A 27722-nucleotide genomic window follows, 5' to 3' on the forward strand; every position below is an offset into this window, starting at 1 on the left:
TAAGGTTGCCTTACAAAAGGCAAATATATTTAATAGCGTATATACAAGTTAACTGTTCGATAATGCTGTACAAGGCAGGAATATCTTTAAAGAAACCCTGAGCAAAAAGAAGGATGTAATTTTAATTTTACACTTACTGCAACATTATTTCTGGTATTTGTTTGCTATATCAACTAATAAAGGATTATGTTAAAAAACAGATGTTAAAATAAAACTGGGCATTCTTTCCATTTGCAGCTTATTTAAAAAAATCTAGAGAAAAGGGTTCTGCCCCATCAGCTTCAGAAATAGATGTTTGACATGGTAGAGAACAAGCTGAGCCTGAGTTACCCAAGATAACCAATTCCTTTAGCAGAAAGAATGTCTTCTGTCCAAAAGGAGCCATCTGGAAGAGCGTTGGCTTGCTGCCAAGAACAACCCTTTAACAACTGCTTGTCATGCACTTTAAGTAATAATGTTCATAATGGCACAACCTGGAGTGTCGGTAAAGGTCCTACTGGAGGAGCAATGTATTCCTCCTCCCTCAGTAACCGCAAAAGGATGTTCTTCTTATTCTTTGGCCAGTTATAAATGTGAGTGTTTTGCAGCCAGGTAGGCACGTGTTCCTGAAAAACAAGGAAAAAAAAAGTGAAATCCCATAAATCCTCCTGAATCTGTACCAGAACCTGCAGATTCCATCAGACCCTGCCAAGCAAGATTTCATTTTGTCTGTTCTAGGCACTTCCTGTAACAACAAGAAATTTTAAGTTGGCTTCAGAATTGTATTTGGGTTCCTAAATAAATGAACTTTGTGTGATCTCACAGCTTGCCTGTCTCTCTCTCTTTTCTGCCATCACGTTGGCTAATTTCACCGCTTTTCAAAGGGAGTCTGAGCTCAGTGACAGGCATCTAAAGGCTTATGAAAATAAACACCGAGAAGAGAAGGGAGACATTTCAGTGCCCCTACCAGGGAAAAGCTGGTGAAGGATCCAAACGGCACATTCAACCTCGAGATGAGAATCAGCAGGGAAAGAGCAGAACCCCAGGGCAGCATTTCTCATCCTGGTAGCCTCCTCCCCCGCCTCCCCTTGCACCTTTCTTCACCAAGCGTGGTGTCCTTTGGCCACCTCCTGAGCAGGAGGATGAGGCCAATGCTGAGCTTGAGGACAGGCTAATGCATCTCCAGGCTAGCAGGGTCAAACCTCCACCACTCCTTTACTGTTACAGCACAAGCAAACTAGTAGGCTGCAACAAGGCTTTACCCTCAGTCAGATGCTACTGTCCACACTGTTTCTCCTTCCTCCAGAGGCCAAACCACACTGCTACCCCTCCTCCATCCAACCCCTCTCCTACCATCCTCAGGGCTATTTAACCACTTGGCAGGAACGATCTACACCTGCACATCGTCCATGTCAATCAACCCACCGCCTCTGAGGCAAGGCCACAGCTGCATGTGATCAGTGCCCATCAACCCACTGCCTGCATTCCTCTACACCTTTTGTCCTGGGAAAGATGCAGCCTTTCAGGGGGGTTGGCTAGTGCCCCTTAACGTAATGAAGCATGGCCCTGGACAGAGACAGCGGGCTGACGGAGAGGAGCCTGCTCAGACCTCATGTTCCCATGTCTCCACAGCCCAGGGAGGTTTCCATACAGACAGCCTAGATGTGTACAGGTGAGGGGCTACTATCGTACCACTAATTAAAGAGGGTCAAAAATTGATCCTTGACCAAAACCAGCTCATGTCCACTGTGGAGATGGAGATTTCTTTTTGGAGAACTGTTGTTCGAGACACCAGAACACTGCCAAAGTGAGACAACAGGTAAGCAACAGCAGGCAAAACATCCAGCACTTGCTCCCTGGCCTTCCTGTTTAGCAGGGCAGTATTTTCCCAGGGTGGCCCCCGTTAGGAGCACCACAGTCCCTGTAAAGCCAGTGGAGCTAGCTCCAAGAGGACAGAGGAAAAAGCTCCTGGCATGAACCACATCTCTGGTGCCTCGCCAGGGGATGCCCTGGCATGGGCAGCACATCCTGCCTGCCAGCAAGCAACCTAGCTGCAGTCCAAATCTTTCATTCCCAAGCCTCGTGCCTCTCAAATTGGCTGTCTTTCTCCTTGGCCTGTACAGCTGTAGGAATGAGGCTGCGTCGTTTGCACTGCTCAGGAAGTGGTTTGTGTTAGTTGATGTAAACACTCTGTTAGATCTGTACGATTTATGTATAAAAGAAATGAGGGAAGTCACAGAGGTAGCCTACAGACTCATTAGTGTGACCTCACCTAGGCTTCTGAACAAGTGGCTTGGTGAGTGGCAGAGGTATCTATCAAGCTTGGCCTTTGTGTTTCTCCAGTGGCTGAGAAAGTACAGGCTTTGGTCAACCGTCTCCCCAAAGTGGAGATTTTAAAATGTTGCTCTTCCAGGCGGACACCTCACTACCCAACAAGAGTCAGATCCCACAGTGTTCCCTTTGCTGGCAGCATAAGTAAGAGTTTGCTTCCACCTGCAAGTCTATTTTGATATGGGAATGGATTTTAGTCTTTGTGACCTTTATTCCTTTGACAAAGCTGTTTGAAATTGGCCAAGAGTTTTGAATATTACTGGGAGAAAGATAGATAACTATGTTTGTGTGCATGTGCATACCCTTATTACATAAAATTTGTTTCTTTATTAAATCTTGCTAAGAACTATAGAAGAAAATGCAATGAAATACAGCAAGGGTTTGCCAAATGAGCCCTCTCTCTGTCTTTGATGAGAAACTGCGTTTTTTGGAGGGAGGAAATGCAGCAGACATAGTTGGTCTGGACTTCAGTAAAGCATTTGATACAGGTCCACATGGGAAATCATTAGTTAAGCTTGAAAAGATAGAAATTAGTGTGAGAAATGTATAGTAGAGTAGGTAAGAAACCAGCAAGTGGGGATATAATGAGAGAGGCACTATAGATCGAGAGACAAGCTCTGTGCCTTTCTTCCCGAAGTGCTCCTACAGCCAATTTCATTTAATATCCTCCATAATGAACTCAGTGCAAAAAGCACCTGCACGCTAATCAGCTCTGGCAATAATTTTATCTTGAGGGAGGTGTAGTAGGGATAAAGGGGTAAATATAGCTGCTATTTTGATCCAGAAGGAGAACAGAGAAAATGAGAGGAGGGGGCTTTTCCTTGCCACGTGACACTGGCTGTCATTGCAGGTGGGAGTAATGGAAAAATGGTTACTGCCCTTTTAGGTTTTTTTTATTTGGCTGTGTATCTGTAAGCCAAGAGGAAATTCTCTCTGTGCCACAGAGAGAGTATTTCATAAATCTGAGGACCAAACTGGTAGGAAGAGGGCAGAGCTTATCAGTGCAGAGGGCAGCGCTGTGCGTTCAGGGCTCTGTTAGTGGAGCGTGGCTTGAGCTCTCCTGGCTTCCCTGGCACTGACCCTGCCCACCTCACCCTCTGCTCTGCCAGAGGGAGCCTCCAGCATGGGGCAATCACAGCTTAATGCTTTGGGCATCCAGAGACCACAGCAGGAGGACACATTTCTGTGGACTGGCTGGATGCAAACCTTGAACCAGCAAGACCCGGGTTCCCTTTAGCAGTGTACAAGGGGAAGCTGGAAATGACACCTTAACTGTGTGTTGTGCTTTTTCCCCTCATTATTCAATTTCCTAATGAACACTCTTTGGATCACACAGATTCCTTCCTGTTGGAGGTCAACTAACTTTCACATACCAGCAGTGCTTTATGATGCGATTCGTATCAGATTAACTCATCTAATAGCGACACCCCCAGATGAAACCTTCCAGACCTTGCTTTCCTGCTTTTTTCCCCTGCCAGCTACAGCAGTACTGGAACATGTAAAGGACAGTATAAAAAAGACAAAATGAAAGTAATTTGCCTGCTAACATCATCCAATTGTACATATATGTGGCATTTTTCAGACACCTCTCTTCCTGTGACTGCCCACAGACTTCATTACCACAACTTATTCAGGCTCTGGTGCTCTCCTTCCACCCATGATAGCCTCAGTTACATTATCAGTAACTAGTCAGATGAAGGTAGATGATGTATCAAAGAAATGTATGGAGAAAAAGAGCAAAGCTTAATGGCAATAGAAAATGCTGATCTGCATGGTTTAGATGAGGAAGGCACCTCAAAAAACTGAAGGGTGATGTGGACTGCAGAGGATGGGCGGGAAGGCTGCTGGGGGCCTGATGCTTTGACAGGAGCAGCTGAATAAACCAACCCTGGAAATTCCTTATAGATGACTGTCTGAGAAAAATGCTGCTATATGCTAGTTAGTCTTCTGATACATAAAGTTCAGCCAAAATTAACTTAAGTTTATTGTTCTGACTCAAAGCCCAAAGGCAGCTCTAGTGCCTCCTGGGCCACTTCTCTCTGCAACCCTTCAGGTGCCAGACGGCTGCAGGCTGTATGGTCTGTTCGCGCAGCAGGCACCCGAGGAGCCCCCGAGGTTAGGAGCAGTCCTGCTCCTTCCCCCAGATCAAGCTGCAAGGACTGACTCAAAATGCTGACCAGTTCCCTGCCTTTGGTCTGCCCAATTCCCACCAGTGCCGTCTCCCAGCTTTTCACACTTAAGGCAACTGCCAGACAGATCGTTCAGGAAGGGAGCTGAATGACATGAAATACCAGAGGTACCACTCATTCCAAAGGACCTTACGTATTTTACAAACCCGGGGGCATATTTTCCAATTTCTGAGTTTATATTAACTTGGTGCCTAAATAAAGAACCTCGTTACACTAAAATCCAGAAGCGCAGAGGGACCTCACAGCCCTACAACCATTGACAGCATTGTTTAAATTTTGATTCACGTTCCAAAATTTGGGCACCCAAGGAAATGTACAGACTCTTCCCATACTTTTCCAAAATGCAGCTGTACTAGGGGTAACATGACAGCTCCCAACAGTGCACGCAGCATTTAGCGGTGAAAAGTGGATGTGATTACAATACATCCATTCTACATTTGGGGAAGAACGTGATTTCTCAACTATAACAGAAGCCTTTTAATTTTTCTGGCCTTGTGGAAATCCAAGAGATTCTCTCAGAGTGAGGAAGAAGAGATGGGAATCTGTTGCATTACTTATTCTCAAATGAATCTTCAAAGCCAATAAGGAGGGCAGATGAAATTGCAAGTCCTAAAAAACCTTACAGTTTGTCTTTGATTGGCCCATCAAAGTTCAAGCAATGGCCTAGTACTTTAGTATTTATTATCCTCTTTATTTTTATATTCTCAACCCACCCTCTTCCAGATCCTCACTTCATATCAGTCATAAATCTCTCCCATCTCACTCATCGGCATTACATCTGGACAGAATTATAAAAGGGTTAATCTAAAAAGCATGCTTGCTGCATAAATTGTCTCTCTCCATTTAAATTCTTTCAATGCTCAAGACAATTTGAGATTTAGTTGTACGTTCACCATCAGAAATACATTTCTGCACTGATTTATATTGTGGATGAAAAGTTTTTTATTTGTATATACCTAAACCTATAAACTTTTAATGTGAAATGTAGGTTTGGAATATTACTGGTGGGATATTAAGAACCAAGAAATTGAGGGTTTAGGTTTTAAGATTTCATCTGGTGCATTGTGATCAAAATAGTATGTGCTTAATCGTTGCGAGAAGTATATATAGGTATTTGTATGTTACCTTTTTGGCATTTGGAAAAAGCACAGGGATGAATCTGAAGTTCATACTTCCTTGTTGTATAAACTCAATCTGCATCTAGAAAAGAACACATTGCCAGGTTTATTGTAACGACACATTGATTTTTCCTTGCATGCATCTGAATCCTATGTGTAAAAGCATTTGCTGCTTACTTCAACTGCTCTTCTGTTACGTGATTTGATCTATTGCTGCTGGACTTGGTATCGTTTTGTTTGGCCCCTTTATCTGTTTCTTCATTACTACAGAAGGGATACAGGAAAGATCTGTCAACATTTCTTGAGCATTTAGTGTGAAGTAATTGTGGGTTTAGCTGCAGTTGCAATCCCAGGAAACCCATCCAGAACCAATGAAGCTTGACTTGACCAAGGGCCCTGTTCAGTCTCCAGCAGGGTGAAAGATTTCAGCCAGAGGCCAGGTCTGTGTCCAAGCTAGGACCTAGGCCAGCCTGTTCCCCATGTCCTAGCTCCGTGTCTGAGCTGGGACTCAGCCTGTCCCCTGTGTCCCTAGACACAGGCATCCCGGGGGTGGTAAGAACATCAAAGTACTGCTGTTGGGGACGGCTTCAGAGAAATTTGACTGCAGGATCAAACTGGGGAATCAGATGGATCGTAGGGTAAGAAAGGCAGCAAACTGCGATCTGAGGGAGAAAGGGTGAGTTTCACAGCTCTGTGGGCTCTTCTGGCCTAGATGCCCATCCTGTGACAGACTGCAGGGATATGTACCTGTGACCCCCACCGGTCCCCCCGCCACCCTGCACCCCCAAGGAGCCCGCCCCTGCAGCTCTGGCCTTCTCTTTGCAATTCCACCTTTCAGTCACCTTTACTGCTGCCTGAAAAAAGACCCCAGTCAGAAGATGGCTGAAGTGATAGGGGCTGGTTTTAGGGAGGAAGGTCAGGCACTGTTAGATAAGACTGTGCTCAGGGCTACGCAACAGGGCAACAAGGGCTCAAGAAGGCGAAGGAGGGGAAAAAACATTGAACAATAAAGAATATGGAGAAATAAGATGAGCATGTTTAATAGGATTTTTCTTTCTTGAACCTCTTAGCAGATGTTAATGAGCATACGGAGCTGATGAGAGGGAGGATTAATGAATTCCAAAGGGGGGTGTTTAACTACGGGGATTAGGGAAAACAAAGCAAAGAACCTGCCATTTGGAGACAGATTTGTCTTTTGAGAAGAAGAGACACTGTCTTTGTAAAACAGCAAATGCATGTCCTTGCTTACCATCCTGTGGATGTATTTAGTATGTAAGCCGTGTTCATCCCTGTCCAGCTGGGATTCAGCCCCTTCCACATCCTGTTTGTATTTTGGACTGATTGCTATGATTATCATCACCGTCTTCTGTTAGGAAGAAAAGCACTTTTATGAAATCGGGAAACGCAGCGTGTTTGGTAGAGGCAGATCGGAAATCTGCCAGTTTGTGTTTTAAGTGATCTTTATGTTCTTGGCAAACACGAGAGGATCTCATTCATTCTGGCAGGAAATACAGGAGAACTCGTACACTCGTTCTCCTCATTATTTCTCGAGATCTCATAATATAGAAAACCTAAATGTCAAGAGATGTATTAGCAGCTACCAGTTTACAGTTGGAATCACTGTAATAAAAAGCTACTTTTTATCAGTGTAGAGTGTCTATGTACATACACAGAAAAGTTTTATCTTCAAATTCAGACCTAAATGTTTTGCAACAGCTTATGTAAAAGTGCATCTATTTAACCATCTATGGCTTTTTTTGCATAAAGCCATTAAAAGCAGTTGCCTATGGAAGCTACATCTAGGGCTTTTGGCAACAGAAATGACAACTTTTCTTGCTCATCTTGGTGGCAAAGTGTGTGGACAGGTGACTGTGCAGAAAGGTGGGCTGTCGCGGATGGCCTGGGCAGATTAGGGGTACCTAGCAGCTCTGTGCCACCTTGGTGCAGTGGGCCAAAGGCAATGCTCCTGGCCTTGCTGGGACAGCTGGGACCCTGCCTATGAGCTGTTTAATCCCAGGCCCCCACTGAGCTCAGGTTTCCACAGAGGGACCATCCTTCATATCTGGGAAACGTCCCTCCTCCTTAATGGTGGGCCAGTGAAGAGGCTCAGCAGCTAAAAACCTCCTACTTGTGTTTACCTAGGACCTGTCTTTCATCCCCACCACGTTAGGCTGCATAAGGCTTCCAAGTCTGTGGCTCACAGTCAGCCTGGCACCTAATTAACTTCTTCCTTCTGCGCTATATCAAGGCAATTTTTCCCACCACAAGGCCAGATATGGTTAGAAGCCATTATCTCTTACACTGACTCAACATACTCCAGAATTACTTTTGCTTGTGCCTGACGTGCATGTAAGCACTTACAGATGTTGAGAGTTTGCAGACACATGCCCAGCTGCAGACATCCCCTGCTTATGTCCAAGCAGTCCCTTCTTCCTCACATGTGTAAGGGTTCTGAAGTTAGAAACTGCTTCTACGGTCCATGGAGTCCACGGAGAAAAACAAACATTTCTGGAGCGAGCAGTCGGAGAAGGATCCTCATACGGAGACAGGGAATTGCTCTCTGCACATACTGGTCTCCCCTACTGACTGTGCGGGAGTCTCAAAGGAGATCTACCATGTATTTTAGGTGATAATGATGTTCTCGGCAAAAGCAAATTCACCCTGGCTTCTAGTTTCAGTACCTCCATTACACATGGTAAGCCCAAGCCTAATTTGTCCTGACGGCAGCCCCAAAAGGCACGATTGCATTGCCACAGCAGAGGCCCCAAGCTGGCTCTGCATGCAGTAGTACCATGACTGCGTATTAGTGCGCTTAAGCTAAGGTGTCCTGCTGGACGCCTTCAGGAAACCCGTGTAGTGCTGTCTCAGATGGCTGAGCTTCCTTGTTCAGCTTGGGGAGAGCCCACCATTTTATCATCCTATTCCCAAACCATGGAGATCTGCCTAGAGTGAGTCAGGGGCCCAGTGGCTACCCAGCAAGGCATGAATCAAAGGAAGCAAACCCATGATGGAATGTGTTGAGTGACAGAATCACCAGTTTGTGTCCAGCTGTGCTGGTATAATGAGACCACTTGGCTTGATCCTAAAAGAGATGTGCACTCACTGCTCAGCTGAACTTCAGAGGAAGTTTTTGCTGTGGGGGACTGCACTGGCAGCAACATAAATCTCTGTTTTACTGCTTACATAGAAACAAAGTGATGAGAGGAAATCTATCATTCGACTAACAGAACACCACTTTCCAGTTTACATATAGGATGGTTTACCCAGAAGAACCCTCCACTGTTTTGGATAGCAATGTAAAAACTACAGGTGAGAAGCAGAATGAACTTAGCCACTGCTATGCAACCTGGGCTGAAATACAGATAACATTTTAACCAAGCATAGCTAAAAAACACTAGTTAAAAATTAGACGGAGGAACTTGTCCAATGACAGCTTGAGGCTGATTGTAACAGCCAGCATTGGAATTTGGCAGGAATGTCAGGATTAGCACTTCATTTCTTAGAGAAAGAGCTCTGGGACCCTAAGATACAGCAGTCACTGAGATTCGCCTATGCTCTCCCTGCAAGGCTTCTGCCATTTCTGTAGGGGCAGGGAAGACGATAGCAGGGTCTTGTATTTTGATTCTGCTCCTGTTGCTATCAGAATATTTCACTCATTTTCCTCAGGTCACCTCTGCCATGAACAAGGTTAAATTGCCTTTACATACATCACCTAGGTAGCGCTCCATCCACTTAATGATGTCAATACCTCGTACCGTGTCCTCAAATATATCAATCTGCAAGAGAATGAAAGTCTGTGGTGAGCATCCTTTCACCTTTCCTCCCCATTTGGTGTCACTGAAAACGTGCCTGCTCTCTTCCCAAGTTTCTAACAACATGCATGCCTAATGCCCTTAGGAAAGGAACGTGTACATACACAACTTCTCCCCTTTCCCTGCGGTCCAGAGCTGAGCTGGACAGGCACCCCAGGCAGGTGGAGGGGGGCTGCTGCAAGCACACTGCTGGGCTCCTGCTCAGCCAGCCATTCGACTAGTCACCTTGCCCTGCCAGCTCCCAACTCCCAGGGTTTTTTTGCTCAATGGAACAAGGAGCAACCACTGACAGTGAGATATACGATGTTTACAAAATGCCTTTTTTGCCACTCTAAACACTTAATGAAGGTGGATGGCTGCCCACCTTTTACGGCTGCAAATGTCCACTGTTGTCTGGCTGCAAAATATACTAAGTGTCAAGTTTTAGCTTCATATTGAACTAAATTTTCAGGGTGTGTGGTGGGAAGTCAGCCAGGTCACTGATCCTGGATGCAGTAACCCAGACTTCAGTGACAGCAGACAGGTGGAGCACCTCCTAAGACTGAATCTGACCCACACCCCTCACTTCCCTGAACGCTCGTAAGCCCAGAAACTGGCAATCAATGACTGTGATCAATGGAGTAAGTATTAACTTCTCCAGGCTTTTGATAGAAGAGTCATGTTCTGCTCTCCGGTCTTTCCCTGCCCCCCCCTCCCCCCCCTTTTTGAAAGTAGAGAATATATTTGCTTCCTTACTTTGGGGCCACTTTGCTATATTTATTATTCTGCAGGAGGCTCCAAGAACTGCCCATCCAGCAAAAGTGCTATTAATGAGCCTTCTACTCTGCACCTCTATGGCGCCCAGGACTTTCTTATGAATTTGTCATAGTACAGAACTGCTGCAGAGAAGTATAATTGCAGTCTCTGGAAAAAATCTTTGATTCGTGAAAATAAATAAGCATGTGCAAAGCCCCCCACTGAGTCTCATTCAGTTTAATGATAACCACTTGCTTAAATGCTTTCCTGAATTGAAGCCAAAGAGTGAAGGTTGAGGGGTCAGATAGCATATGCACTTGAAATAAGAAAATATGAATCAAGATTTTGATGAACGCCGAATCCTACAGCCTCTGTGGATGGTTCCCTTAAAGAAGGCCGTTATGATGAAGCAAACTCAGGAGAAGTTAAATGAAAATCTAGATGGCTTATGAGATTAGACAGTAGGACACAGACCTTTTCAGACCAGTGGTTTTAGAATCCCTTTTAAAAGTGTAACAAAGTAAATGAAACCATGAGATGGGCTGTTTCATTAAGCTGTGTGAAATACACTGACTTTAGATCATTTTTTAGCAGAAAGGTATTCACATCTGAAGAACCAAAGCTGGGATGGGATGAACATGAAATTTGACCTTTTTTAATATTGACATTACGGATCAAATATGAGACAATGTTAATGGAATAGCTCACAAAAGCTCATACTATTGCCCTTCTGGTATCTAGCGTCACTAAATGAAGTTTTCCAGGGTCATTATTAAAACTCATTTGAAAGCATAAAATTCAGTTAAAATACAAGCAAATGAAAAGGGAAATCATTTAAGTTACACCTTTTAAAGCCAAGGCTAGTTCATTCTGTTTGTATCTTTTTCAGCCTACAAAATGTGATGAAAAACAGAAAAACATTTAAATGGACTGTGTATCGCCTCTGCTTTTTGAAAAATGTTCTCTTTTCACCCCTGGTTGAAAGTAATTTTCTCCGGAAGGAATACTTACAGCAGTTTGAAATCCGTTTACAAGCAGGAAGTTCACAAATTTCATAACCTCCACCGCTGTGTCCACCGAGTAAGTTATAAAGACCTTGCCTAGGAGGGAGAGTCCACATGAATATGCGATGCATTGAAATACACCATTTGGAGGGTGAGACTTTCAGAGCCTTCCTCTTCCCTGCACTGCGGGCTCTGCCTACCTACACCCCTTCAAATTGTTTATGAAACAGATGAGAGTTAGCACAGTGGCTTGGTGTTGAACTCAACAGAAACCTTGCTCTTGATTTAAGCTCCTACTGCCTTGCTGCTGGCCAGTGCCCCTGTGGAAGCCGCAGAGGGTAACATCACCCTGCTGCTCACCCTGCCCTGCTGCCAGAGCTGCTCCTTCCCCAGCCCTTTGGCACACAAAGAGGTCGGGCCCTCACCCAGAGCTCGTGCCACCTGCAACCATCACAGCTTTCCCCCAGCCCTCACTGATCTGTCTGCGAGCTGGAGGAGCCCTTACGCGTGCCAGACTGCCTCACCTTATAGCAGCATTAACCTCCTGTTCAGGCAGGATGGATGGCTGATGACTGCAATGTCTTCAGCTGTCCTTGCCATCATGGAAGGAGTGTTCTTACTAACTAAACAATCATGGACTTGCAGGTCAGGGTAAACCAGCTGGCTAATCTAACGCAGCTCTGTGTGTATCACGAATGTCACAATTTTATCCAGTCATTTCTGTATCTAGGACGCAGTAACTGATAAAGTAGGGTCTATCCAAGAGCGGTATCTGGTGTCATAACTCACTCCTACAGGCCAGCGAGATGCAACTCTCTGGATTTGAAAGGTGATATGCAAAATGAAAATAAAAAGGAAAAATCAAAACCTCAGGAGAGATGTGGAGGGTTCTTAGCAATGGTAGCCAGTAGTTCTTACCTGCTAGCCAGCACGGCATTAAGAAGGAAGCCAGTTTTCTGAAACCTGACTTTCCCGTAAGAGTTAAAGGGTGAAGGTGTTTCAGGGGCTGGTGGCAGGGGAAGCACCTCAGCCAGTGTCTGTGCTGCCCTCGGCCCTCAGTGTGGGCTCCTGGCCCAAAGCCCTCTCCCCTCACCAGGTCAGGGAGAAACTGAGGTCAAGACTCAACATATTTGTCTGGTTTGGGACAGGCAGAAACACTTTATCCCCAAGGCTTTGTTTGTTATTAGTCTTTTACTGTAAGCTTCAGTGCCTCCTGCCTCAAAGGGACATCCTGTTTAGCAAGAAGTCATGAAAGCAATCTAAACGGTATTTGTTTTTTGTAAACAAAATAACAAGCAATTAATGACAATTATGTTTTCAGGATTCAAGGGGATTCTATCCCACCAAACACAAATGCTCACACCCTACAGATGTGATGACACTCAGTATTTTCTTTTCTTGTTGTCTTTGTGTCTTAGTGTTGTTCCCCCTGCCTTCTGCCCCCTGGAGCTTTCCCACCTAAAGCTGTCAGGCCGCGCTGTAAAATCTTGCACAGAACAAATTTGCTAACCACTTACGCAACTCCTCCGGCAAATTGCTGGTTCTCAGAGTTCCCTTGGCTGCAGGGTTACTGAGAGGTCTTGGGATGGCAGCTGGACATGGAAAATTGTCAGAAGGGCAACAGCATGCTTCATCCTGGCCACATGCCTTGGGGGGAAGCTGACCATTAGGTAGCTGGTTGTATAGCTGGTTTCTATAAAGAAATGCAAATGAGGATTTAAAAAAAATATTTCTTTTCAGGCAAAATTCAGATATTTTTTTTCTTTTAATAACACATTAAGAACTTTATCTGCGTACTAGCTGGGAAAAGTTCTTGTAGAAATGCTTGGTTCTGCATCTCTAGTTATTACATGATCTTTTGAATGGATACCTTGGTGACAGTCTACACAAGAAGCAGTTTATTGCAGAAGCAACATTAGCTACAGGAAGTAAACGTACTTCATAGCTGAAAGCTGTTCAGTTGGCAATTAGCAGAAGCAAAGGCTGTTTCTATGCAAGAAATAATGCTGTCTGTGGATGTTGTTACGCATGTACGGAAGCAGCGTGGCACTTGGGAACCTCCTCCCATTATCTAAACAATGCTTCATAGCACCTCAGATCCTCCCAGGATGTCCTGTGCAGCACAGGAGGCACAGCAGAAGGTGGGGACTGGGAAAAATGAGGGTACAAGGGCACTCCACCTCCAGCTCTGGCACAGCTGGAGCGTCTCCAGTTTTGGACAAAACTCAGTGTTTTACTAAAGGGAACAAAGTTATTTTCTTGACCAGCAACAGAAGACCTAACGAGGGTTTCTCATGTCAGGGATCTCTTCTCCAGACCTGCATTAACCTTGCCTAACATCTTCTCCATTACAACAAACAGTGAGAAAGGGATGATTTTAGGAAGCTTAGCAGTTCTTGTCCTACTACACTTTGGCTTCACAGTTTAAGTTAATAGAAAGGGGAATCTCACAGAGATTTTTATATGAGGTGTGCTTCAAATCCGCTGGGTTGAATCTGTTGGATGAGTGTTAGGTTTCTCTGAGAGCTTTTTCCCACAGAGCAGTGATGTTTAGTCAATCAAGCCCACTCTCTTTTTTTTCTTTGCCTTCCTTAAATGAATGATGACAGGCTGGTCACAGCATGTTTTCTGTTGTCACATTAAGATTTGGTTTATTCATTTTGGTACAGATGGTTTTTGTTACAAAATACTCTATAGGCAAATATTACCAACATATAACTGCCGTTCCTGGAATCAGCATGCAAACACCAGCTATGCAGCCGCAGGACAGACCTCGCATATTCTGATTTCTTCTAGCAGAAGAAAGTACTGAGAAAAGCAACACGTACCTCACCGACAGCCACAAAAGGCTACCCTGTGGCTAATTCACACATCTTTCCAAAACTTCACCTTATCTAACAGATGCGCCAAAAATTAGGAGTTTGTTTTAAAATTTTACTACTGCAGAGGATACCCACTATTCCTCAGTAATTTTTACAATTTCATACAAACTTTTCAGTGCAATTATCTCTGCTGCAGGTACTGCCTTATCTTGCTGTCACTTTTCTGTCACAGCCCCTAACTTTTCAGAGGCCAGAGCAGTGCGATACTTCAGTCGTCCACCCTCTTTTGCCCGCCTATTCTCCCAGTTTTCTGCCAAGACCATGGCACGCAAGCAGACATTTTCAAACACGGATGCCTGTAAGTTTAGAACCTCTAAAAGTATTGCGGCACAAATAAAACCAGTCTGATTTCAAATGTCCTTAATACCTGAAGTTTCAATTTGGCTTCAGGTAGCTGAGCCTGGAGAAAACTCTGCATGGATAGTATTTTCCATCTGTTAATGACATATTTACAAGGAGGGAGATATAAGACCTAGTAAATTAATATTTGAAGACCTGTCAAAAAGCCCTGGATGAAACGTGGCTAGACATGTGGTATTTTATTACTACATGAAAAATCATAGAAAAGGCTGCAAACTGCAATGTAAAAATGTATCGGCAATGGACAAGATTTTCTCCCTTTTTCTCTGCACTACAGAAGAGATAAGAAGGAAATTGCTGGAAGCCAATGACAGAGGCGTCCCAGGCTGGTACAGCGTGAAGCTGAAGACTGCAGTGAGCCGCCGAATTGACCTCTGCTCTCCAGCAGGAGAGCTCTAAGGTTTCAACTGAGATATTTTTCAGCCCTCATCCCTTTAACCTTCAAGCATTTGTCTTCCTTAATGTCTACATTTCAGGCTGCGCTGTAACAACATATCAGGTATCCCGCTTTGAAGTTCTCTAGGGTAAGGTCAGGCCCCTGTTGGGTGTAAAACAGCAAAAAAAGAAAACTACCGAGCATCTGGCATGTACCCTTGCAGCCTGGGCATGCTAACATTACAACGCTTCAGAACGATTGGTTGAAAGCCCATAACATCAGATTAGAGGAGTTTCCACTGCACACAACCCACCCCCCACCCCCACCCCACGAGGCGTACTTACGGGAATCGAGGAGGACCAGGGGAGGAGCACGTCCTCTGGGGTGGTCGGTCTCCAGTGCCCTTGGGAGCACGAAGGTTTGAGTAATTTGGGATGACTTGCTGGGCCGGGCGGATAACTCTCATGCAAGGTCCAGGAACAGGAGGAAGTGGTTGCGATGTATGTGCAAAATGTTGGTACGGAGCTCTGCCATCTGGGAGGGTGAGAAAATAAAGGCAGCAACTCTAATCTCAGCCAATACATTTTTGCCTCAGTTTGTGTTTATTCCTTTCCAGGCACGTCCTCTTTCATGTCTCAGGAAACTGAGCAGTTTGGAGGCACTTGCAGGTATCTCGGTCTGAAAGACGCCAGATTAAGGAATGTTTTACAGTCTGAAGTTTCGTATTTCCCATTCACATATGGCAAGGTACAGATCCCTGCTCTGGGCTGGGCTGTTGGGACAACTGACAGTTAAACATTCAGGGCTGCTTTGTCCCTGCAGTTACCATGCCTCAGTGTTTTTTGGTCGGGATTTTTTTTTAAATTTATTTTTGGCAATAACTTGGGAAAATGAATCATCCCAACGTTCTCATGAAAGCAGATGCAAAATCCTGGAACAAACCGGTTTGCAACACTAAGGCTAAACAGACTGTGATTATTGTAAATGAAAAGAGAAAAAATAATCTCTTGGTTTGTTACTTCACCCTGTATGAATTTTCTGCCTAAGTGACCTTTTAAGGCTATGCTGCTGCTCCTGTTGCCATCCAGGAGGCTGCCGGCGAAGCCCAAAGTGACAATTTTGCTCAAGTAATTCTGAAAAGCCTTACTGTTGGCCACGCACACATAATGCTGCTTAATAACTAGCATACAGTGGAACTGTTGGCATAACTGAAAGAGAAAGCAATGTAAGCTGTTTGTTTCCCAAACGGGGAAAACTAATTTTTGTGTGTGTGTGTGTCTCTCTCTCTCTCTTTCTGCTTGCAGTTTTCATTAGGCAACAGCTCTGCGCACTTTCAAGCTTCTGTGCGCAGATCAAAGTCCAGCCTGGCAGGGCTTATTAGTGCTGCATGATTATGGTGTTATGAGCTGGCTCTGAAAGCTGCAGTACTCAAGCTCTCTTTCCCCCCCCCTCCCCTCCCCAAACTGTTTTTTTAAATCCTTTTAGTGATTTTGGGGTCATGCTTTCCTTTTCCTAGCAGCCATGAGGACTACAGTTTTTTAAAGGGTAGGAGGAAAAAAAAAAGAAAGAAAACAAAGCTTTGATGAAATAGACCAAATCCAGGAGCCAATATTTTAATAAAAAAAACACCAGCTCCACAACTGCAAAGAGATTCCTGATGGAATTTTGAGCCGGCAATGCTGTATTTATTGAGATTGTTTTAGGAGATTTTCCTGCTCTTTCTTTTAACTATTTGCAACAGGACAGGGTGAAAGAGGCTGGGAGAACAAAATTGAAAGTAAATACGATCTTCTCATGGGTTCCTCATGACCAGATTTAGGGAAGGTGGCAGGGGTCTGGGAGATTCAGTTTGGTTTACAGGTTTTTAGGCCAACGTTTCACCAACTTCCTTTGGATCTCCCTGATAATACAGTGTTTTAGTGGATGCAACCACTGCCATTCAGAAGCATGGTGTGGCCAAGTGTGCATGCCTGCACACACCAACAGCTCTCACATATAAAAATCTAATGGTCCCTGGGCACATAGCATCGTTGGGAGGATTTCTTTGACTTCAGAAGCAGACACATAGCAGGTGTCCAGAGCCAGCTTAAAGCCTACGGGCACAATTGCTGTTCCCCAGGAGAGGCCTGTTGCAACACATGAACTGCAAAGCTTTGTTGTGGGTTGCCACTGCCCAACAATTATCTGAAACGCAAGGAGCTGTCAGTAGGTGATTTACACCGTACTGAGCATGCGAGAAACAGGAGCACAGTTGCCAGCTTCTTGGTCCTGACCAAATCTGCTCCAGCCAACTGAGTTTATTTTATTCTTTTTGCCCTCTGGATATGGTTGAAACAGTAGTGATTTTTCTAAAGAAAGCTCTTCAGAGTTCCAGCTTTAAAACAAAATGGCCTCATTCAGCGAATGTCCTGCTTCTCACGATGCCCGCGTGCAGAGGAGGTAAATGGAGGAAAATAGTGAGGGGTGTTGTGCAACCAGCTCTTTGTCTGCTTAAAGCTGAACTGAAAGGAGAAGGTATGAAAAGAAAAGCAGAGGATGTTTTGCAAATGTTCAGCTGTAGACACTGACAGAAGTCCGTCTGTAGCCCCTTCTCCCTTCCCAAGATCAGAGGTGAAAACAGAGGCTCTGATACCCTCGCTGTTTCATATACCAAATTGTAGCACATGGCTGGAATGACAAAACTCCTTAAATAGATGCAATATAAATGCTGTGGAGTCAACAGAAGGTTAAAAAAGAAAGGGTTATCAGAACAGGCCTAGAGCTTTTTATTACAAAGCCAGCCCAAAATGGGCTGGGGTCTCATGAGTCTAATGTAATATAAATTATATTAAAACAATGATATTGCTGTTGAATGTTCAAAGCTCACTTTATAACAGATAAAAATCTCAGACACTGAAAAGGAATACTAATTAATAGCAGGCTGTAAACTGCGTCGTAGTCTCCAAGAGCCAAAACACCCATATTGACAGAGTCACATCAGTGCTCCGTGATACAATCACCAGCAGCTGAGAGGGCTCCATTTTAAGTAATGAGCTTTCGTTTCAGCTGACAAGAGAAAAAAATGAAGATGATGGATGTCATGCTCTTTTCACGTAGAAATAACACACATGGGTGAGTTTGGTCATAACACTAGGAGATACTATCTACAGACATCAAGGGTAACCTCCCATCCTGATTCTGGCAGAAAAATCTCAACTTTGGGGATCCAAGTGGGAGCAAGGAAATCTATGAAAGCAACAGGAATTAAGCCAGTATAGGATGCTGCTGAATGACTGATGCAAGGAGGAAGGAAATGACTAGAATATGAAATAACAGCAGGGAGAATGCTGTGTATGCTGAGCGTGACCAACAAAGGCTAGTTTCTAGGAAAAATCATTAGCCTTCATTTGAGGAGTAACTGTGACCTCTTTAACTTTTTATCTGGCTCGGAGGTTCTGCATCAGGGAGTCCAGCCACATAACCCAACAATCTGGAAACACAAAGTGGACCGCAAATAGATGTTTACAAAGGTTAACAATTGCATGTCATGCATTGCCATTAAGTACAGTAGGAAAACACCTGTCTGGTGAATGATGGCTGTGATACACCCGAACAACCTCTCGTGGGGTGGGTGGTACTACTCACATGGTCCCTGGGGGTACTGCTCTGCTGGGCAACGATGCCCAAAGCAGCCATGGGCTTGCGAGGAGGTGTTGGGATGGGGCAAGTGCTGGCACATCGGGCACTGCTGATGCTCAGCTGCAAAAAACTCTCTGGAGATCAGCGGTCCTGGGAGGTCCTGGGGGTTCAGCATGGACACCAGTGGCAAGGGGGGTTCCAGGTGCTTGATACCCATGACATCTTGTGACTGGGAGTTGTACCCTGTGTCGACAGTTCCCAGCTCTGCTGGAGGTCTGTTTCCTGAGGGTTGCTGTGACCGTGAACTCCCTTGGCTGCTCTCCTCCAGTGAGTCCTTGGGAGCATCAGACAAGCTCTGCTCTGATTTACTGGAGTTGTGCCCAGTGTCAGCTGAAAGCTGTGATCTTGGCTGCATGCCTGGTTTGTCCTTAGCTACAAGATGCATCTTTGAGGGAACCACTCCAGCTATTGATTCACCAGGGGAACAGAAGCGTCCGTCTCCACCAGGATCGGTATATTTTGACCACAAGCTGCTGTCCGGCTCCACAGATGGTGCTGACTGATGATGTGCTGGTACGCTGCAGAGGCGTGGTGCATCGGCCACAGGCTGAGGTGTTTGAACAGCACACAGTCTCTGGGACTCCTTGTCCTCCACGTCTTCTCCAGAAGGCTGCAAAGCCTCTTCCAAGACATGTTCAGGAAATGGGGACCACGGCATAGATTCATCCACTTCGACGGGTATGCTTCGACCCACAGAAGTGCCTGAAAAGAAGAAACACTGTAGACGGACAGCCATACAGACAAATGCTTGTTGTCAGTCATCACTCAATGACTGTGAGCTGGAATACTGAAGAGCATTATGTATTCTTTATATTTTTATGTTTTTGGAAAAGAGAGGCAGAAAACAGCAAGAAATATCTGGCTGAATTTTGGCAAGGCAAGAAAGTAGAGGGTTAGCTGGAGTGTAACTAGCACAGAGTTCTACTTTGGACTAACCTGACACAGAGGCCATTTCCAAGTTTTGTAGAAAACGAGAGTCACCTGCCTTACTGCAAGGCCAGGATTTTCCAGCAAACTGAAAAACAAGAGAAAGGACTCTTGTGAACGTGGTACAGTTTCACACAGGCAATAATCCTAAAATAACTCTATTTCAGACACTGGAAAAGAAATACCAGTTAAAGAGTTCTGGAAATCTCATTGTGCAAAACAGATGCTTTTATGGGATTTTTGGAACTTACTGCTCCTGCTGAGGCTGGAGGGGGGAAAAGCACACAGACACTCTCAGTGATAATTTCTGCACCTGTAAAAAGAGCAGGCTGTTTAGGTCTGGAGGTTTGGCTCGGGCATATTCCAGGTGATACAATCACTTGCAATTATTTTACTCTGGACCTTCTAATAATAGCTTCACACTGATGCCTTGCATCTAAACTTCACCACACACTTAGCTGAGTAATTTCAACTCCAAAGCTTGTTTCCAAGTGTTGATGCTTATTTTATCAAACCACTTATCCAGCCTATTATCACATGGTTGTTGTTATTTCAGATTATTGAAAATTAAAAGACAATTTAGAGATGTTAGTTACTGTTTGGATTTTTTTGCCTTCCTTTGGAACTGGATTGGGCCCAAACAACAAAATTATCACTTCTCTTTGGGGGTGCTATCAGTATATCTGGTCCAGCCAAGCGATCCCTGATGATGAACGCCTCTGCTCCACCTTCACTCAGAGGGACAGCAGCGGCGATGGGTCAATGCTGAGTGGGCTTCAGGACGCGCAGCCCTCTTATACAGGGGTGCAGATTAGCTTGCTCCCAGCAACTTTTATCTGTCACCATGGAGCACAGAGAAACAAGCTTGGTGCTCATCATTTCCCCATCTATCACACTGGGGAAGCTAAAATCCCAAGTATGAGAGTTACCAGAGAGGAATGGACTAAGCACTCAAGCAATGAGAGTGACAATAGTTGGCAACAGAATCTGGCTTGAAAGGCTGGTAAAGAAAGTCAAAATCACAACATGTTTGAAGCATTTTTAGCGATCCAAGGATTTGTCCCAACTTTGGTCACAGTAGCTTGAACAGAAAGGTTAAATGAAGAACTTATTCAAATGACCACAGTACTAAAAACAGTTGAACAAGATCAGAGAGAGGTATAAGGCAGTGTCCCAACCTTTACCCTGGCTCCCACGGTGGTTCTGTAAAAGCAAATGGTGTGCCCTGTGATACAGGGCAAGAGTGAGGCTTTACATTCAAGCTGATCAGATCAAATGGCATGTACTTCCCCCTGGAAGTACCTCTGCCATAGAAAGTTCTGGGTGTAACATTTGCTGGGAAGTAGGATAAAAACGGTGCTTTGCTGCTGGGCTACAATGTAAGTATTACTCCTCTGTGTAACTCGAAATCCATCTAGACAGAAGATTTACCATATATTCATACATATCCTATGTCACAGTAAGCACATCCACAGGGAGAGTTGTCCTGGGATAATTACAGTGGGATAATTACGCTGGTAAATTTTCCCATGTAGGCAAGTCCTTAGAGCAGCTATTAGTTGCACCAGCACAGTGAACACGCTGCTGCTCTGACAACTGCAGCCCCCTGCGTGACAGCGCTGGGTCTGATGCCAAACCAGCTCCTTCCCATACAAGCACCCAGGCTTGAAATCCTGACGGTCAGCTCAGCACCATCACACATCTCTCCCTGTGGTTTGCATCCGTTTCCTCTGCACCACATCACTAACTGGCCCTGCTTGCCGAGTCACGGTTCTCTGACAGTCAAAACTGATGTGATGGGAAAGGGAAAACCTCCAACTCTCATAATCAGCACAGGACCGTGACAGGGACTTGTGTTGCACTGTCCTGTGCAGCAGTGTCAAAATGTCCTTTACCTAGGACCTTTGGTCAGGTGGCAGTTTAAACGTTGATAGTCCTGTGGTGGTGACTCATCAGGACAGTAAAGCGCCAAGTCAGATTTACATGAATCAGGGTGTAAAGCTGCCGAGTGGTCCCTTGCCAGACTTAAGAGAAGCACCTGTGAAGGTTAGGTGTCAAACTCCCTGCAAGACATCTGCCTTCTGCTCATCTCAACAGCTTTGTAAACCTGACCCTTGGATCACTGGGCCTCAAAGGGCCTGCTCAGACATGCTTCAACTTGTGTGTATCTGTGCAATTGCTTGTAAGCTGAATGACACACTTGAGCAGCACAAATCACATTGCAAACTCTTTACTCCACCCACCAAGCATCTCCAGTGGAGTGGTTCCTTGTGCAAAATTCACCCTGGTGTTCACAAAGCACAAGCTCAGCTGCGGGTACCGGGGTACAGCTCCACCTCTTCAGCTATGTGCATTGTCTGAGCATCCCTCCCACTAGATGTAATCCTTAGCAAACATCCAAATGTGGCTTTTCACAAATTTGTGACATCTCATACACTAAGATGCTTCTTTGATGGTGTCTGAAGTAGCCAGATCAAAATGCTAGAAACCACTTTGAATTCAGATTGTCTATATCCAACAGCCTTTGGTTTAGTGCCTTGACAAGAAGAACAGATTTCTGTGGAGAAATCAAGAACTCAGTCCAGAGCTTGGTGAAGTAAATAGGAATCTATTGACTTCAGTAGGTTTTGGATTGGGTGTCAGATGGGATTGAAAAGTTACTACTTACTAAAGTTTTTGGTCTTTTTTTTTAGTTCCATTGCTAACATCTGGCTATCTGAAACGGATCATGCACAGACTGTGTGAACCTAAAGGCACAACATGGGCAGAAAAAATTCAGATTTGTTTTCTTCAAGTTTGCTATTTACTCTGCCTTTTGGAGGAGGGACATTAAGACTCCATTAAACTGTACTGCGAATGATGAGCTACCAAACTCTTCAAATGGCTTACTTCAGAATAGTTTAAAATTGTCTTTCCTATTAGTTTAGATGCCAGAAAGGATAAATGCTTCTCTCTCTCAAATCAACTTAGTATTTAAATGACAGCCTTATTTTGTTCCTGTGTAACATGAGCTAAACATTATGAAAATTACTCCAAATATCTAAGTAAAAATATTTTAGTCAGACAGAAGAGACACCTGATTCCACCACTTGTGTTTTTAACCTGCAAAAGCTTCTAGTTTTTTAAAATATGTTTTTGCTTAGACCCTGCTGAAGGATAGCAGAGCAGTGCAAGCGGAGCTTTGATACCCACACACAGCCCCTGCTCCCACAGGGCCGAAGTAGGAGGCACCCAGGGGCTGAGGGCTTTGGTGTTAAAACAGACACATCATTAAAAAGGAGGAAAAGTGACTTCATCCTCCTCCCTCAGTAGCTCTGGCTGGAGAGAGAAACTGTTACAACAGCAGAGCTCTGTCTATAGAGATGGCCCCAAGGATAAATTAAACCCAGGACACACCGAACACTTTTTGAGCAATGCTGGCAATGGTATGTGGATGGGAATTCCCAAGAGAAATCCCCACGATGCTGGAAATCACACAGATGATTCAGAAACATCCTCCTCCAACAGCAGTGCTTCAGGATGTTGCTTCTGCTCTGCTGAAGATCCTTGGCTTTTGGAAGAAGACCCAACACTGACTCCATTATCCCGGTATTTTATGTTGCTTTGTTCTGCGGAGTTTCATTATGTTTCCTTTGACTTTTCCAGTTAGCTTATCCTGCAAGTGTAGTTATGCATAGGACAGAAAAATCACTTGCTTAGATCTCCCGTATCGAAGAATTAGGGCAAAGGAATGCTTCAGCATATCGAAATACCCTCAGAGCCTTGTAGCCTGATCCCTTTTCTGGCACGGAGACAGCTGGAGAGCGTAGATCGTGCCCAATCTTACTTCCAAAGACACTGCAGCTTCAAGTCAGATCATGATATTGCCAGAAAGCTTTGAGAATTTAATATCCCCCCTGCACCTATGACTATGCAGGAGATTACTGATAACCAGCTGGAGCTGTTGCACATATTCCTGCTTGTAATAAAGTGAAGAGGCCCTTTCTAAAGGGACAGAGTAACCAGGCCTGGACTGCTCTCACAAATGTTGAGGGAGCTCTATAAACCACCCTTTCTCCTTCTCTTCCTTCCCCTGCTAATATACCCAGTTCTGCAACGTGCATTAATTTAGCAAATAACCTTCCTGGGTGGGTGCTCAGTGACCCAAGCTCCTGGCAAGAAACCACATCTAAGTTCCCTTGAGGCACTTTCTACACCTGGTGACGTTCTTCCACTGCTCCCGCCAGAGAGCCAGGAGGGATACTGCCCAGCCCTCCTGCTCACGGCTGGCTGCTGCTGGCAATGGTCACCCCTGGGAAGCTGCAGGGAGAGCATAAATGACGGGGAATAAATTCTTCTGCAGGTTGGTAGAGATGGGCCTGAGCACCCAAGTTTGAATCAAGGCCTAAACTAAAAAACATCCAACAGAGGCAAGGGGCTGGCCAGGGAGAGGCAGGGTGTTGGGCTCAGGCTCATCTGTGCAGTTTTCTTGCAGCTGATTGCAAAATCCATCAGGTATTTCATCTGTTTCCCAGCACAAAGACTTGTCAGGATGCGCTGTCCCAAAACACCCACTAACCATCTATATCTGCTTTTGATTAGAAAACTTCTGTCGTGAAGAAACAGAAGAGACACTCTGCAACACAAGCACAGCTGCGCTCCTCGTCACTTCTGGGGAGGGGAAAATATGTTTGCTCTTTTAATCAAGTTACATTTGTCTGCATTGTTAAAAAAGAAAATATTAGACTGAGAAATAAACCTCACCTTCCTTGGTACACAACACACAGGGGAAGGGTTTTTTATTTATCAGTCATCGCATTTCTGAAATGGTATGGGTATAGATTAAGGCAAAGCTGAGATCATAAGGAGAGGGGACGGACAGGAATTTCTTGATTTCCAAATAATTCCTATGTACTTCGGCTGAATATTTTAAGCTCCCTGGTGCTGCTGATACCAATCTGCAGGATGGGAGTTAAGTGGATGCAGAATTTGCAAGCTGCCATGAGGATGCACACGTTGAGATTGCAACAAATGATGTTGCCATGGGGTCAGATAAGCATAGGTGTGTAAGTACACTTGTCTTAAGTGCAGCTTTCTCTGCAAAAACACTAGACACAACTTTCCTCAAAAAAACCCCAGAGACAAATCCTTTTAGGAAGAGCAAGTGCAAATGTGGGAACTGTTTTGGGTCTATAACCTAAATAAACACAGTGAAGGAAATCCAAGCTCCAGAGTTTCACACTTCACCATAAAGAATTTTGGCTGCTGTCATCACGGACGCTTACCCTCTGCCCTGGATACCCTCCACAGTGAAGACTAAGGCAATGTGTCACGTTCCTAGCCCAGATTTTAAGCCCTCTAGGACAAGTAATGTTTATTTTTATGACTTCTGGAAGAAGTAGAAAAAGAGCATGAAAACAACAATCCTCTTCCACACTGACTATAAGGTTGCTCTTGCATATTTTCTGCAGCCACGGCATGAAAGTCTACATACATACTCATGTATAGGAAAGAAGAGGAGAATATACTTCCAACCCTCCCTGCATGGCAAATACCACCTTCCCTTTTGCAGCACTAACGTTTCACTGGGTAATCCATGGTGCAAAGGCCAGTATAGACCTGATATTTTTTTGCCTCTTTAGTGTAGACTTTGATATGCATGTAATAGGAATGCTAGGCAATAAGTAATAAGAAACTAGAAGTGCCACACCCTCAAGCAGGATCCAGACAGGCATCTCATATACAGGCAACATTCCCTGCTAGTTGTCTAATATTTGTGAAATATGCAAATGTCTGCAATGATCTCAGGTATCCTTAAAAATACGTTTTCCAGAAATTACTTCCTACCCATTTGTGATGATGATAAAACTCCCATAGGCACTGAGTAACTGCCAAACTGGCATGTCCCATGGCCCCGGGACACCTAAAAATCCTGGCACAAAATAGTGGCTAGCTGAGCGGGGTTGATGGGGGGACCACCCCAAGAGGCATAAATCTCCCCAGCCTGCTTTCGCTTTGTGCCTTATGTTGGAGCCTCTGGTTCCTAATAAGGGAGACCCTCCAGTATTTCGTGGAGCTGATGTATCCCTTGTCCCTAACTGCTCTCCCTGCTCCACAGCGTGAAGGCTGTGGGGTGCATGGGTGGTGGGAGGGCATGGGGACGCCTGGGGAACCTGCTCATCTCCCTCAGCTGGCATGAGAACAGCCTAGCTCGCTTGCTTTCATGAAATGTGCAGAAATGTGTACCCTCTGCCAAATTTCAAAAGCCACTGCTGGGAGTGGAGGGCACTGACAGACACAGACACCATAATTGCACATGCCTTGTTTCCCGCCTTAGAAAGACAAAAAGAAAATGCAACCCCATAAAAAAAAACAAAAAGAAACAAAACAGCAGCAGGCTTAAGACACTGCCAGTGCTCAGCAAGAGCAAACCTGACCTCAGAGGCTGACAGCATCGCAGGCAGCAGCACAACCTGCAGATGCTCGCCGGCACCTGGTGGCACTGGCAAACTGTTGCCAGGGCACCTGCCACCTGTGCCCCGTGCACCCCTGCCTCCAGTGTCACCTACTGTGGGGCTCACAGCCCTGTCCAATGGTGGCAGGTCACCAATGCCTGCCCGAGACCACACGGATGCAGCCAGGAGAGGCCTTGAGCATACCCAGGGCTTGCAAGAAATGGGAATTTCTGGACTGGTGGTCACCGGTGGCAGCTGAGGATCAGTAAGCCCAGATTTGCCGTTCCCATTGCCCAGCCGGTGCTAGGGCTACAAAACCCAGATCCTGAGACAGTTACTGTGTGAAATGGGAGAGGGTTCTATATGGTTGATTGTACCCTAATTAAAAAGAAATACTACTAGCTTGCCCCCACTCTTTCCATACCAATGCCATGGAGGACAGTGCAAAAGGGATCTACGATCTTGTTTTCTTCATGCTTTCCAGCCACCTCTCATGAGGTCTGCGGACCGGAGGGCAGCCGGAGAGGAGAGGAGGGGCGAGGGGAGGAGGGGGGGAGGGGAGAAGAGGAGAGGGGAGAAGAGGTGAGGGGAGAAGAGGAGGGAAGAGCAGAGAAGAGGAGCAGAGCCAAGCCCTTGGCTAACAAAGCGCCTTGAGCTTGCACAGCCATGCAGGGCGGGAGCGGGACCAGGCCTGGCTCCGGGCATTGCCAGGCAGCTACGCAAATAGGCAGGACAGCATTTCGACACCAGGCGTGTCCATTCCCACTGTTCACCCCAGAGCCCTCCAGATTTTTAAAAAAACAACAAACAAACAAACAAACAACAAAACTGCAGTGAAATGGCTGAAACATGTTGTAACCGTCTGTGAAAGTCAGGCTATCATTACATGAGAGAGGGGGAGAAAGCGAGAGAATTTGAGGGGGGGAAAAAAACCAAACCACTGAGAGCCAGAAGTGGGTCAACAGCTAATCGCGGACAGGGCCCGAGAAAGGCAGCACCTCTGACACTTCTTACCTTGTGGCCGAGGGAGGCTTATGCTGCGCTGGCCGAGGAAAGCAGGAGGGCTGCCGTGCCTCGGCGCGCCCAGCCGCTCTGGCGTGCCCGGCTCTCCTTCCCCAGCCAGCCGGCGGGCGGGGGCTGTTTTCCCTTCCTTTTACGACACCCTCCCTGCCTCTCCCAGGTAAGCGGCAGAACTGGCTCTGCAGCAGGAAGTGGAAGAGGGACGGCACGGCACGGCTCGGCTCGGCTCGGCACGGCACGGCTCGGCTCGGCACGGCACGGCACGGCACGGCTCGGCACGGCACGGCACGGCTCGGCACGGCTCGGCTCGGCACGGCACGGCTCGGCACGGCACGGCACGGCTCGGCGGCGGCGTGAGAGCCTCCGTGGGGGAGTGACACTTCGAAGCTTAAAACTCTGGAAGTGCCTGCGTGCGGGTCGGTCCCTCCGTGCAGGCAGCCTGTAAACAGCTGCAGGGGACGCCCGGTGTGATCCCTAAATGGTGCGCCTCGCCGGGAAATGCATCCTTTGCTTTTAGTCCTCGGTCGCTTACCGTCAGTGCCAAATGTTAAACCAACTGTGATTCAGACTACTGAAGACAATCACATGATGTGTGTAAGAACTATGTAAAGAACAAAAAAAAAAAGGATTCCTCGTTTGGGTTTTCTTTTAGGTTGAACTTCTAGACACATCCAAGTTTCTCTCTACGCCCTCAAGGAACAGAAACTTGCTTTTCCTACAGGCTGAAACCCTTACGTATTCGCACAGCTCCTGAAAGCTGAGTAATGCCAGAGCTGATGGCCCAGCATGGTGGGGTTCGAAGAGCCCCAATAAAGCCATGCTGGCTGCTTCATCAGCACTGTGCCGGGCTCCACCGCAGCAGCCCCGGGTGCACCCA

At 45.7% G+C, this 27722-nt stretch overlaps 1 protein-coding gene across 2 annotated transcripts; it reads right to left on the bottom strand.

The window, feature by feature from the left end:
• Window positions 1-27722, bottom strand: TRAF3IP2 (TRAF3 interacting protein 2). Of its 2 annotated transcripts, XM_005244019.4 has the most exons (10): window positions 26840-27722; window positions 19401-19479; window positions 18411-19166; window positions 15131-15320; window positions 12686-12861; window positions 11176-11264; window positions 9325-9393; window positions 6867-6983; window positions 5625-5699; window positions 1-605 (listed from the first exon to the last, which is right to left on the bottom strand). In XM_005244019.4, the coding sequence occupies exons 2-10, from the start codon at window positions 19414-19416 to the stop codon at window positions 459-461; spliced, it is 1635 nt and encodes a 544-aa protein (XP_005244076.1). In that variant the 5' UTR covers window positions 19417-19479; window positions 26840-27722; the 3' UTR covers window positions 1-458. The 2 variants fall into 2 exon arrangements, with proteins under 2 accessions (XP_005244076.1, XP_027651909.1); XM_027796108.2 differs by lacking the exon at window positions 26840-27722 and having other exon boundaries at window positions 18411-26321.

The sequence above is a fragment of the Falco peregrinus genome, chromosome 7 (assembly GCF_023634155.1).
Source record: "Falco peregrinus isolate bFalPer1 chromosome 7, bFalPer1.pri, whole genome shotgun sequence".
NCBI classification, from domain to species: Eukaryota; Metazoa; Chordata; class Aves; order Falconiformes; family Falconidae; genus Falco; species Falco peregrinus.